This window comes from Anarrhichthys ocellatus, unplaced genomic scaffold, assembly GCF_004355925.1.
Source record: "Anarrhichthys ocellatus isolate YVR2014 unplaced genomic scaffold, GSC_Weel_1.0 scaffold193, whole genome shotgun sequence".
NCBI lineage: Eukaryota > Metazoa > Chordata > Actinopteri > Perciformes > Anarhichadidae > Anarrhichthys > Anarrhichthys ocellatus.
This window is the reverse complement of record NW_022280223.1, coordinates 56,016-69,760: the sequence shown is the minus strand read 5'-3', so window position 1 is coordinate 69,760 and position 13,745 is coordinate 56,016. Positions and strand designations below refer to the sequence as shown.

Sequence of the window (13,745 nt, the reverse complement as noted above, 5' to 3'; positions counted from 1 at the left end):
TCTACTGGTTGTCCTATTAGTAAAGGCTTTATATAGGAGTAGAGCTAATGTAACTGTAACCTTAAGTACAGGATGGTCAGATGGAGATATTACAAATGGACTAATGTCTTAATCCAAAGCTACGGTTGCTGAATGTTTGTCCCTGGTGAAGAGGCCGTCGTTCTTCCCCCTCAGCTTGATGAACTGAGCCGTTTGCTCCTGGCTCCCTAAAACAAAACAAAATGTAGTTAGTTTTATTTCACACCACAAAACAGAAGGTGCAAAATACTCAAATTCAGTTTATCCTTGTAATTAATCTCGTTTGTAACGTTACCGGACTTAAAGTGATATTTCAGGTTCACAACCTGAGCTCCTGTTGGTCCGTTTAAGGACATAATATGAAGTATAAATGATCTGTAAAATCGTCACAATCTCAGTAAGATATGATTCAACCTCTGAAGTTTGAAAGTGAAGGAAAAAAAGTTACTTTACAAGGCTTAACTATGGTCGGATACATGTAACGTTAGCCCACTGTGGGCTAACGTTACATGCACTTTGCCTGAGGCATGGCTATGTTAGCTAAGGTTAGCATGTATGACACAATTTAAAATAAATCCTATGAGCTTAGTTTTCTCCGACCGAGAAAGCGGAGCTTCATGTCAACACAGCAGCTCTCCATGTCATTCTTTAAAAAAAGAGACACTAACAACATGAAAACAAAGTGAAGTGCTGCTACATTTAAAATCATTTTGACAAAACAGAGCAGTATAATGTCAATTTACCTCCATGTCACCGTAACCTCCCGTCCGTGTTTAATGGATGCAGATACCGAGAGCCAAGTCAAACCGACCAATAGAAACTCCCGGCACATTCAGCAGCGTATGCCCCGCCCATGAAGGTATATTTGTGTCTTTATTACGCAAACAAAAAACTCAACTCAGCTTTTCGTTTTGAAACCAAAGGTTTTTTTTTTTAATCAAAGATTGTTTTTTTTTTTTAACCAAAGATATTTTTTTTTTTAACAAAGATATTATTTTTTAACCAAAGATTTTATTTTTTTAACCAGAAATTCTAGTTTCATAAGCAAAACTAACAAATAAATTATTCTCAGTTTATATATTTTCACTTACAAACTTGATTTTTGATTGCAGTGTGAGAAATTTGCTTTTAAAACATTTTTTTTGTTTGCGTAATAAAGACACAAATATACCTTCATAGTTTTGCTCCAAAATAGGGGGGAGTTGTAAATACACAATTCAATACACTGAAATGTTTAACTGTGGTTGCCTTGTCGCTCTGGTTATTGCTTGAAAATTTGTGTGCTCTTAATCTGGTGGTTCAGATTTATGAGAAGTCTGTTCATGACAGAGTGAATGGTGCCTTGGTTCATGTATTCATGTAGGGCAGGGGTCACTAAGAGGGGGACTGCGGTCCGGGTTCGGACCCAGACGCCGTTGTATCTGGACCCTGGACCTAAAACTGTCACGTCCGAGGGGCAGATCAGAGACTCAAGCGCAGACACAGACAGCGTAGAGAGACAATACGAGGGATAAACACTGGAGACACGATGAGCACACGGGGAGGAACCAGGCCGGAACATGAAGCACACGGGGAAGAACAAAGACGATCTGACAACCAGAACAGGGAAAGCAGGGGAGTATATATGTGTGGGGTGATGAGTAGATTGCAGGCAGGTGAGTTGAATGAGTGCAGTGTGGGGTTGGCAGAGGGAAAAGCCAGGGGCAGGTGATTGGGAACAGGTGAAGTGAATGAGAACAATCAGGAGAAACACACACACAGACACAAGAGGCAAAGCCTAACCGTGACAAAAACTGATTTTGACGGAGCGCCTCTATTTCAACCGGCGCAGTTTTTCTAGCCTTTACGGTACTCGTTCAGCGGTCCAGGAAACACACCGACCAATTACATGTGTTGTAAATCACATCACATGATGCTACCCGGGCAATCGCATATGTGTATTCTGATAAGCGTCGCCCTCGAGTGAGATAAACACACACATGGCAGAGATGGGGAGAGAGACCCAACAGTTCGAGAGAACGTGAGTCAGATAACTTATTTCACCTGGCGTTCTCCAAAAAGAGAAAAGTGGACAGCGAGACCAGAGCCTTTAACCAAGAATGTTCATTCTGTTAGTTTAATAACTCCAGCGACAACTGGCGACATGTTTAAGACTTTTACTGAAACTTCAGCTCAACATCAACAACGGCAGCTACATCTATTACACTCCTGTAGAATGACTGACTTACACACATGCACACTTAACAAACTCCCAGAAACAGAAATCACAAAAAAAACTATTCTAAACTAGTAACTTTAATGACAAGAGAGTTTGAGGGTAGAAAAGCTTTTGATGTTTAGTTCGTTTAGCCTTTCAGTTGCCATACACTTTAGCTGAGAGCCCTCAGCAGAACGAGTGCAGATGTCCCCTTCTTTGTCAGGCAGTCAGCGAGCCCTTCCTTGGAAGCTGACCACATGATCTGCTGGATGGTCCCATAGTGGACAAGCTCCTTTATGCTGCTGATTTCGAGGCGGATTTTAGTAACTGTTTTGGTAGACTTGACAGCATCAAGAAGAGATTGAGTGTCCATTACACCCGCATTGGGCGAATTGTTGCGTGTGCAATCACCTGTGGGAAATTATGAGTAGATTGTAGCCAAGAAGACTGCATTGTCAATGCCATCTGCAAGTGCCAAAGTCTCTCCTGCTAAGGTGCTTCGGACAACTCTCCTGATCCTCTTTGACTGCCAGCATATGGGTGAAAATCTTCCGTTCTCTCCCATAAGCATGACCAGGTGTCTCAATGAACACCACTAGTTTCAGCGAGCTGTCTTTTCCCAAGTGCTGAAACCTCAAGGTCATCTCTTCTGATTTCAGTTTCCTTACAAGTTTGTGTGCACAGTGTCAAGTCTGAACAGTGTAATGCTTTGTACTTGATGCTAGGATGGATATGTCACACATTATGTTGAGTCTACTTTGCCTTGCTACCCACAATATTTGGCCAATCTTCGACTTTAGCATGTCAGTTTCAGTGTCTGTTAGAGGAGCCTCTCGTTGTGTGGCTCCGCTGTGGTCCACAGGAATGGATTGCAGAATATTTATGCAAATACTTTGTTGCACGTGTATCTCATCCTCTCATGATTTAACCTCCATTCCAATGTAGCTGAAGCTGTTGTGCTCTTTACGTCCAACTTGAAAAGTGAGGGATGACTATTGTGGAGAATGTTTCTGAACCATCTCAGATAAAATCATCCACCTGACAAGCAAGGACTCCCATCACATTGTAGGAGTTATCCAGCCAGTAGAACACTGATGGATCAACTTGTGACACAGTAGCTCCCAACTGCTGCATAGTGTCTTTCACTCTGTTGTACTAATACAGACAAGCATCTGCAAGGCCATAAACACACTTTTTCAACTTCCATAGAGTTCCTTTGCTCAGAGCTTCTTGGGGAGGACAGATATAGACATTTTGGGTTAACTTGTTGCCTTGTGAATTGGCTGCTTTAATGTCCATAGAGTTTAGCTATACCATTTATTTTGACATATCACTGCCATAATCATTTTTAGAGACTCTGAGGCACATGTAGGTGAGTCTTTTGGGAGCTCCTGAGTGTTCACTTCTTCAAAGCCTCTTGCAACTAATCTAGGGTAAACTTTGACTAATCTTTCGGTACAACACCATCAGGTGTCTCCTTGAGTGTGCACACCCACCTTGTAGAGATGCATTTCTGGCCTTCATCTGTCACCTCTTCAAACATAATTTTTCTAGTTGCTGAGTTCACTGTGTTTGGTAGACATGAAGGCATCATCATTCACAATAAGTATGTCTTCTTCAGGATGGCTAGCACATAACTTGACATGCTCAGTTGGGATTGTGTACTTGTCCTAGGTCAACAGAACCAGTAGTGCCAGAAATTTCCTCAGGCTCAATGGCCTCCAAATTATACCAGTATTTGTATGTTCCAGTGGCCTTTCCTGCCCTGCTGAGGATTTTTCCAGTGTGTGCTTGGCCACTCCCACTATCTGTATAAGTAATTACCTGTCCAGTTTTCAGACTAAGGCCTTCACAAGTTGTGGTTGAGTTGTTTGGTGATGCATCAGATTGATCATGACTACTTTCTTCAGGCTGTATTGGTGGGTGAGGGGGTTCACTGCTATCCTCACCATTTGTAGGCCTCTCTTCCTCACTTTCATTTTCAGTGTCATAGTTATTCTCATTAGCCATGTTCTGGTAATGTGGTGTGATGTTCAGTCCCCTCCAGCTAGTTTCCCTTTCTCCCAGCACTGCCTGTGGGCTATCTACTTTTCGAAGCCTGGAGTGATGTACGTGAACGTAAGTGCCTCCATGCCTCGCAAATATTACTGCACCATCTTGGCCGATGACCACACCTGGACCTTTCCATTCTGTACAATCCACTCGTTTGTAGTTGACTTTGTCCCCTGTTTCGTATTGGTCATCAATGGGCCGCAGTTGTTTACGAAGGGTTCTTCGAATCCTTTCAGACCACTCAGCTTCTGTAAATGCAGCATGTAATGTTGTGATATGCTGGGCTATCCAAGTACTCATGTTAGTACCTTCCAGAGCTGGCGGATTATTAGTGAGACCTTAAGGCAGATTTGGATTTTGCCCAAATACCAGCTGGTAGGGACTGTAGCCATGCACGTTGTGCATAGTGTTCTTTGCCATCAAGGCCCATTGCTCTATGGGCTGTAAGCTGCAGTTGTTTTCACTTCAATGTTGAAGCTTTCAGCCATGTCCCTCATAACTTCATTGTTGAATTCACCCCGTCTGCATGGAGGACCATGAACACATATCCAGCAATGTGTAAAGTGCTTCACAATCTTCCTGGGTTTCTTGGTGGTGATGATGCTCCCTGCACTGAAGTGTGTGACGTGATCAATTGCATGCAGATACCACACTCCCGGCTCTAGCTCGTGCAAATCCACAGCAACAGTTTCATTGTAGGTTGAGGCCATGGGGACACCCACCGCTGGCTTTGGCTTTGGTTTGCTATATTTAATGCACTTCTTATAGTTTTTTACAATGTCTTTAAGGATTGTGGTGCATTCATCATCATCATTACCTGAGCAGGCCAGTAGTTTTTTTCAGTCTGTCAGCAGAGGCATGTCCAAATTGCTAGTGTAGTTTGAACAGAACTTTCTGTTTTTCTTTTGTCTTCATGTTTTCTGTCAGTGAGAATGAATGTCATCTTCATTCTGGAGCTCATGTTCATCTGGGTTATTCTTATCTCTCATGTCATTTTTAACTGTCCAACAATGATGTTAACAGAGAGAGGAATAGAGCTGAAACCAGTGGTTTCCATAAGTGCAGATAAAGTCCCAGCACACAATTCTCTCTTTTTAGAAGATGAGAAGAATATAATACCGTTGCTTTTTTGGGTGACATCACTTCACACCTGAATGAACTGAATTGTATCGCTGCAGGGCAAAGTGAAAAGGAGTTGCCCACCCACTTCCTCTTCCTTCACCCTTGTGATCTGTTCTGCATGGTTGCAAAAGTATTTGATATTTTTAACTATGTAACATTTTCTAAAGGTTAGTATAAAGAAATAACTTTGTTACTTCCCTGTCTCAGGAGATGATTTAAGTTACCTGCAGTCATGGTGCGGACTAGATTTACTCCTGCTGTTGGAAACCTCTATTTAAGCAGATGCTTTTGGCTGTTACTGGGGATGGACATCAGTGTACAGCTGCATCCATATGATATGTAAATATGAGTTTTTTCAGTTTAGGCAAGTTAGCTGTTTGTTTAGTAAATATATTTTTTTGGTTACACGTGTAACAGGGTGCCACTATATATATAAAACACCTTTGGTTTTCCGGACAAAGTTTCTCGTGTCTGCCACCTACCACTTTCCTAGCCACTCCTGTCAGGCTTCCTCACACATACATACGCACGCATGCACACACACACACACACACACACACATACTCAAATAAATGCATACAGTACATACATACATGCATATATACATATACATGGAACAAAATGCAATTTACTGTGTTGTCTCATGTCTCTCTCTGTCCAGGTCTGTCTCGGAGTCCCCACCCCTCATCATCTATTCATTTCTCACCCTCGTCCTACTTTCCCCACGGAGCGATCCGCTATCCTCCTCACCTGGCCCAGGACCCCCTCAAGGATCTGGTCTCATTGGCCTGTGACCCTGCCAATCAAACCCCCAGCTCAGTGAGTACAACCAGTGAAAGAATATGTCACAAAGCTCAGCTACTACTTTAGCTGAATAACAGCTAACATTTTACTGTGCACATAATTGTATGTCTTTGCAGACAGATTATTCTACTCCAGTTATGAATACAAACCAATACCAGCCAGTTGCAGTGCCGTAAGTGTAATACCAGCAACACTTTAGAACTACATATGTAGACACCAATGTGCACCATCTACTGATTTTTTGACAGAAGTTCCAACGCCACAATAAAAGAAAATGACTTATGTAGGTTGACCAAAATATGTTGTTGATGTTAAACTTGAATTAGTTTGTTTACTGGTAGGACAGGTAGCTCTGGGAAATGATTCAACAAAACTAGCTTGTATGATGTGCCTGGCAAAACATGATGTTTGCCAGAAATATAAAGACATAACAAATTAATTTGCAAAATTTTAAAACGCTGAAATGTTCTGTTTCACAACCAAAAGCTGAATTTTAATTCAATTTGAGTATTCACTATCTAGATTGAGGTTAGTCTGTAAGTCAGTGTGTTACTATAAATAGTATTTTGAATATTTAAATTTTGCTGGTGGCATAAGTTGTAATTGAAAAAGCTAAACAAACAGACATGCACAGACATGTTTTGTTTCCACTGCTGCTATCACTTTCATTTCCTTAAGGATTTGCAGGTTGGTATTTATAGAACTAGTCAGACAAAGACTGGAGTTTGTGACAAGGCAGCTTCGTAGGGTTCAATAGAACTCTATAAACAACCACTTAGTGTTAATGTGAGCCAGTAGCCCCTACTGTTTTCTACATATTGGACATGCACAGTGCCACTCCCTGTTAAGTCATTCGCGGTGAACTTTGCTTATGTGAGGTGAGTTCCGAATGTGATGATGAACTGCCCCTCTAAGGCTTTTAGCTTCAGAGTGCTAATGAATTGTAAAATGTTTTGGATGTATTATTTAGGACGACAAAGTAGAGCAGCATTGCAACACGTGAAATTTCACTTTATCTCTGTTTGATTGTCTGATTTTTCCAGCTGAATGGCAGCAACCAAGGGAAAGTGCCCAGTCATTACATCTCCTCTCAGATGCTGGCCCCCTCTGGACCTGCACCCTCCCTGGCTCCTCCTCCATCCTCCTTACCCAGGCCAACTCTGCCTGCAGAGTCCAAGGCCACTAGCACCTCCTCTGATGGGGGAGCAAACTCACCCACATCACCCAGTAAGTGGTCAAAACGTACTTATTTTGTCAGTGTTGATGTGTGGCATAACGCATGATGTATATTTAAAATCTTCCAACACAATATGTTATCATTTATAGTTAAATACAAAACAGGTTGAGATACAAGTGCAGAAGAAAGATAACACAAAGGGTTTACTGGTGTAAAGGCTCCTGGGGGGTATTCCAGACTGACAGACTGACTTCTCACTATGTGTCCGCAAGCACTCAACCCCAGTTTTAAACAACTATAATGTTGTGGATTACCCTGATCTTTGTTGTTTTTGTTATAATAATAATAATAATAATAATACTTAATAGTAATTATTTGTATTATTACTATTAGTGGCAGTAGTAGTAGTATAGTAAACACATGAAAGAGCCACTGGTGACATGTTCCCACATTGTGACGGCCAAGTGTTACTTTGTTCCTCTCAGCTCATCATAAGAAATGAGTGCAAACACAGAACTGCTTATTGTTCTTGTAATGACACAGTGACTCTGCTCATTTGTTGACGAACCTCTTAATTAAATATTTTCTATCCTTACTGTAAGGGACTCATTTATATGGAATAAATATATTCCATAAATACAATTGTTTATACTTATATTTATATTTAGTGCAAAAATGTTCTGTGGTTATAATATGAATTTGATTTGTTTGTATTCAGCTTTGGACTGTCTTCAGTCAGTAGGCACAGGAAACTGGTTGGATTTCTATGAGTTCAACAAGTTTAAATAAATAAATGACGCAGCGTTCACTGTACTTGATTAAAAAAAAGCTTGTTGAATCATAATATTACAATCTTTAGAAGAGGTCATGCCAACTTATGGGAAATAAAGTAAATAGATGCAAGGAACTGTTTTGTATAGTTTAAATAGATCAATTGAAACTGAGCGGGTTGCAATCATTTCAAATTATCCTTAACAACAATTTGTCATTACAAACCACTAAGAACTTATCTCACAGTACATTCAGAGAGAGAGAGAGAGAGAGAGAGAGAGAGAGAGAGAGAGAGAGAGACTTAAACAATGATAAAAACAAGGATAAAATAAACACAGCTGCCCTTCAACAACAGAACAGACAATTATAGTGAAACACCACTGAGATGGCTTTCAGCAGCGACACAAACATTGACAGCAGGCCCTTGCCTGAAACATTTCCCTCTGGATTTTGTAAATGTACAGTTTGGTCTGTCCCACTATGAAGTTCAACAGCTGCCACTTCTTTACTTTTTTATAACCAGCACCAAATATAAAAGCAGTTTCAGACCAACTCTTATTGCAGTTTAAAAACTAAGTTTTCAAAGTTTCAAACAACACTTCAAGCCTCTTATAGTCCAGAAAAATCGTGAAAAACAGTTTCTGGTTCTTGACAAAAAGGACATTTATTGGACACAGTAGGACTGATCTTTGAAACAAAGAAGTTGACAGCCAGTCCCCCTGCAGGATTCTCCACTGACCTTTTGTTTAAAGGTGCTTTATACAGCCTTCAAACCAGTTTAATCTCTCTCTCCACACAGTGTCTGTACTCCCACTCAGCTCTCTCTTGTTCAAAGGTTGGAAACAGTATTTGTACAGAGTTTTCCCACTCAACATGTACAGGTCTGTAGCTGCAACAGGTTTAAAACCAGTAATGGTCTGTCAGTCGGGTCTACTTTAAGACCGAGTTCAGGGAAAGGATCCCCTTCACCAGGAGTCTCTGCTCCGGTGGTGTACTCCTGCAGTATCTGCAGCTCCTTAGTCGTCAGCCTTTTAGTCCATGTGTTTAATATGTCTCTGGTGTGACAACTTGACCTCAGACCAAGTAGAGAGGCCACTGCTTCTCTGTTACCAAGTCCTGAACCTGCAGCATCCACTCTGGGCCTCAGCTTCACTTTCCCAGCTGAACACAAACGCTGGGTGATGCCAGGTCTGCTCCTTTCCGGAACATCCATCAGGGCCCCATGGAGTAAAGGCTCCTCCTGGAGCCAAAACAGTGCTTGTGTTAACCTGTGCCATAGAGTAAATGCTACCAGGTTATTTATTATTTAATACAATTCAATTCAATTAATTTTTTCACAAATCATTTTTTCACAAGTCAGAGGGCTTTACAATCTGTACACATACGACATCCTCTGTCCCATGACCCTCACATCGGAACAGTAAAAACTCTCCAAAACACCCTTTAACAGGGAGAAAAAAGGAAGAAACCTTAGGGAGAGCAACAGAGAAGGATCCCTCTATCAGGATGGACAGAAGTGTGATAGATGTCATGTGTACAGAACATAACAGAGTTACAACACATTCAATGCATATGACAGAAATTATTCATATAATGAGAGTAGCTAGTATAATAATGATGGAAAAATGACATCTACTAATAACAGCAGCAGTAGATGCAGTGGAATGATAAGGATAATAAAAGCAGTAATGGTACTAATAATAATAATAATAATAATAATAATAATAATGATAGAAGCAGTTGGTGTCAACCCATGGTTCCAAAGAAAGCAGACAAGCGTCAAAACCCAAAGAACAAGAGACTTCCAGAAGATCTCTAATTAGTGACAGATTGTCAACAATGGACCTGTCAGGAAGACAATAGGTTTGGGTCTGGTGAAGGACCTTGTCCATGACCTTCCTCACACTATTATACCACTTCATAGTCTGTAGACTGGACGCCAATTCTTCATTTCCGAAGGTGCCTGCTCTACTGCAGCTTCTTTTTCACCGTTACTTTTCCTGTCCTCTTTCTCTCTGCTTCACTTGCTTGATTTGAGTTCTCTAGTGTCAGTTTTTATACTGACTTTGCTGTGTCTCTGCTGTCCCCTCACCTTTATACTGACTCTGCTGTGTCTCTACTGTCCCCTCACCTTTATACTGACTCTGCTGTGTCTCTGCTGTCCCCTCACCTTTATACTGACTCTGCTGTGTCTCTGCTGTCCCCTCACCATTATACTGACTCTACTGTGTCTCTGCTGTCCCCTGACCTTTGTACTGACTCTGCTGTGTCTCTGCTATTCCCTCATCTTTGTTCTGACTCTGTTGTGTCTCTGCTGTCCCCTCACCTGAATTCTGACTCTGCTGTGTCTCTATAGTCCCCTCCCCTTTATTTTGACTGTACTCTGTCTCTGCCGTCCCCTCACCTGTATACTGTCTCTGCTGTCCCCTCAGCTTTGTGCTGACTCTGCTGTGTCCCTGCTGTCCTTTCACCTTCATTCTGACTTTTTTCTGTTGCTTCTGTCCCCTCGTCTTTATTTTGACAATGCTGAGTCCCTGCTGTCCCCTCACTATGTTCATTCTGACGCTGCTGATTATTACAGTATGAGTTGCTATAGCAGGCAGCTGCGAGGGGGTTTGGGCTTCACAGAGCTGAGCAAAGTCAATTTAGTGGGTTTAATTCTGTCTAAAGACAATTGATGCATCTTGTCAGTAATTGCACACTCAACATCTCTCCAGTCATATGCCTTGGCATGTCAAATAAAATTATGCAGCAACTGTGGTGATGTTCGGACAAACCGTCATTATAGCCAGATTTGTGTTTTACAATGCTCATTCTTGGGTTCAGCCTTCAGTGCTGGGGATAGTTTTGGCAAACTCTCCATCAGTACTTCAGCACATGCTGGATTCATAGACTGTATATAAGAAGTGGATGTAATCATTGTGACTCTTGTTTATGGACTGCCGTTATGAAGCCTCAAGTTCAGCGATTTTTACATTGCCATCGTGGATTATGTCCGTCTTTTTGCAACCGGTGATCGGAAGTTACAATATTTGAAATGCAGAGGAGTGACGTAGCGATGCCGTATACGGCTTTGGTTGTGGCAGCAACCTGTCAATTACAGTAAGCCCGCCCTAAAGCACCATAATGGACCATCATTTTACGAAATGAACATCATGCTGTATTGAAGACTTAAAACTATAGCGATTGAGACCATAAACTCATGTTTACAATATTTACTGAGGTAATAAATCAAGTGAGAAGTAGAATTATTTTCTCATTGACTTCCATACAATCGGGCTTCTTTGTGTAACCGGAGGAGTCGCCCGCCCCCTGCTGGTCAATAGAGAGAATGCAAGTGTTAAGACACTTTCACTCGGCAGAACCGGAGGTTGCCACCTGGCTGGATCACACTCCTCCGCTACAGTCTCTCATAAAAGTCCACAGTCTCATCCCTCATTTCTTAAATTAGCAGTGAATGTATCTTCCCCTGTTGCTTCTCCAGCCCAAAGGTTCATCCATTTCATTCAACATTGAAACTGTAGCTCTACAAGAGCCTGCTTGCTCTCTCTTAATTTAATTTTTAATTTATTATACTATATTGATCCCGGGAAATTTGTCTCTGCATTTGACCCATCCCTGTATATAGGGAGCAGTGGGCTGCCAATGACAGGCACCCGGGGAGCTGTTAGGGGTTCCGTGTCTTGCTCAGGGACACTTCGACATGTGACCAGTCAAGGATCGAACCGTTGACCCTACGGTTACCAGACAACCCTCTTAACCCAGTGAGCCACGGTCGCCCAAGAAAAAAAAGCAAAATCTCTCTTTATTTCACCAACAAAGAAAACACTTTTAAACAATAAACTGCAGAGAAACACTAACCACTCATCCCACCAAAACACCAAGACTGAGTGAGCACAGCCGCGACACGGGAAAACCTAGAGAGCCATGGCTGTGCTCTTACTGCTCCCTTAGTGACCCTGAAACAGACTTGACCTGACACGCTCTCACCAAATGTGACAAATATAAAAACATTAGGGAAATATATATTGTTTTAAATGCATTCAAGAGCCAAAGATTTTCTACCTCTCTCAGGTGAAGAAAAATGGCCAGTTCTATTGAGGGAGGACCCTAAGGACTGCCTGCCATAAACAAGAACAGTGAGAGACAGTGACAGTAGACTGCACTTTGTTATTGTTGTTGGTTGTTAGATTTCTGTGTTTCCTGTAATATTCCAACCAATGTTTGAATTTAATTGATCTTATTGATTTGATATACATTTCACCATTTCAATAGCTTTGGCACTTGACAGGTAGTCAGGGAGAGAGATGACGATCGGGGTGGAAGATCCAGCAGCTCAGAAGGGAGGAGGTGGAAGTGAAGAGGGTGTTCAAGGAGGTGGAGAGGGGGTTAGAGGAGGTGAAGGTGAAGAGAGAGTTAGAGGAGGTGGAGGTGAAGGGGGACTAGAGGAGGTGGAGGTAAGGATGGGATTAGAGGAGGTGGAAGGGGGGGTTCGAGGAGGTGGAGGTGTAGAGGGGGTTGAAGGTTGTGATGAAGAGGGGGTTAGAGGAGGTGGAGGTGAAGGTAGATTAGAGGAGGTGGAGGTGAAGATCGTGTTGGAGGAGGTGAAGTGGGAGTTAGAGGTGGAGATGAAGAGGGGGTTGGAGGAAGTGGAGGTGAAGGGGGGTTGGTGGAGGTCGACATCGTGTTAGGCCACGTCCACACTACTCCGTTTCCATTTGAAAACGCATATGTTTTGCTACGTTTACACTGAGCGTCCACACTACGCCGGCGTTTGAAAACGCTCCCAAAGAAGGATAAGTTTGAAAACGCTGGAGTTGCGTATTCGTGTGGACGGTCGAAAACGGATATGTTTGGAAACGATGACGCCCACACCCGCGTTCGCTACTTGATTGGTTCTTAGCAGTCATGACGTGTCCTTCCCTGATTCATCACACACCTATCCTGTGACCGTTTCCCGGAAATCATAAACAACAGCCTTGATTACCGATCGACTACCAGGTTAATTTAACATGGACAACTGATTACAGGCGTTGCTGACCTAGTTGTCTTTACTAGCAGCTGTTGTCCAGTTAAAGTCTGCATCATTACGGAGGAAGCAGCTGTTAATGGAGCGATTAGCGAGCGGCGTGACCAGCGGCGTTATCGGACCTACGGAGCGGCCGTCTGAAGTTATGGTTAGCGGCTTTAGGGAGGGTGATGGACACAAAACGGAGGACTTTCCTTTTCTTAATAATGCTTATTTTGTTCTGCACAACTATTTTGAAGTCCGCAGATAAAATGTAAAGGAACAAAAGCAGTAATTGCTCTCCAGTAGGACAGAGACTTCAGTCACCAGCAGAGCTACGAGTGAGAACAGACAACGAAACCGAGGGAACGAGTGGGAGACGTGTGTTGACTACATTTATGGACCCATAATCTAGTAAACTTTGATGTGTAAGTGTTCATTTTAAAGTAAATTTGATGTGTGTGAGAGAGAGATAGAGCAAGAGGTGAAGAGGGGGTAAAAGGAGGTGAAGGGGGGGGGGGGTAAGAGGAGGTGGAGGTGAAGAGGGGGTTAGAGGAGGTGGAGGTGAAGACTGGGTTAGAGGAGGTGGAGGTGAA

The 13,745-nt window shown here is 42.4% G+C and overlaps 1 protein-coding gene and 1 long non-coding RNA gene across 5 annotated transcripts in view; one reads left to right on the top strand and one right to left on the bottom strand.

Annotated features, from left to right (window-relative positions):
* LOC116400719 (uncharacterized) lies at positions 1-809 on the bottom strand. The gene is made up of 2 exons (XR_004213940.1): positions 762-809; positions 1-206 (listed from the first exon to the last, which is right to left on the bottom strand). It is a non-coding gene; the product is annotated as an uncharacterized LOC116400719 (long non-coding RNA).
* A 5,314-nt stretch (positions 810-6,123) lies between these two features.
* The window catches only part of sass6 (SAS-6 centriolar assembly protein), a 59,134-nt gene continuing 51,512 nt past the window's right edge, over positions 6,124-13,745 (top strand). For all 4 annotated transcript variants that reach the window (XM_031878684.1, XM_031878688.1, XM_031878686.1 and 1 more), the window contains exons 1-2: positions 6,124-6,208; positions 7,237-7,420. In XM_031878684.1, the coding sequence (XP_031734544.1) occupies positions 7,241-7,420 (180 nt within the window). In that variant the 5' untranslated portion in view covers positions 6,124-6,208; positions 7,237-7,240. The remainder of the gene's footprint in view (positions 6,209-7,236; positions 7,421-13,745) is intronic.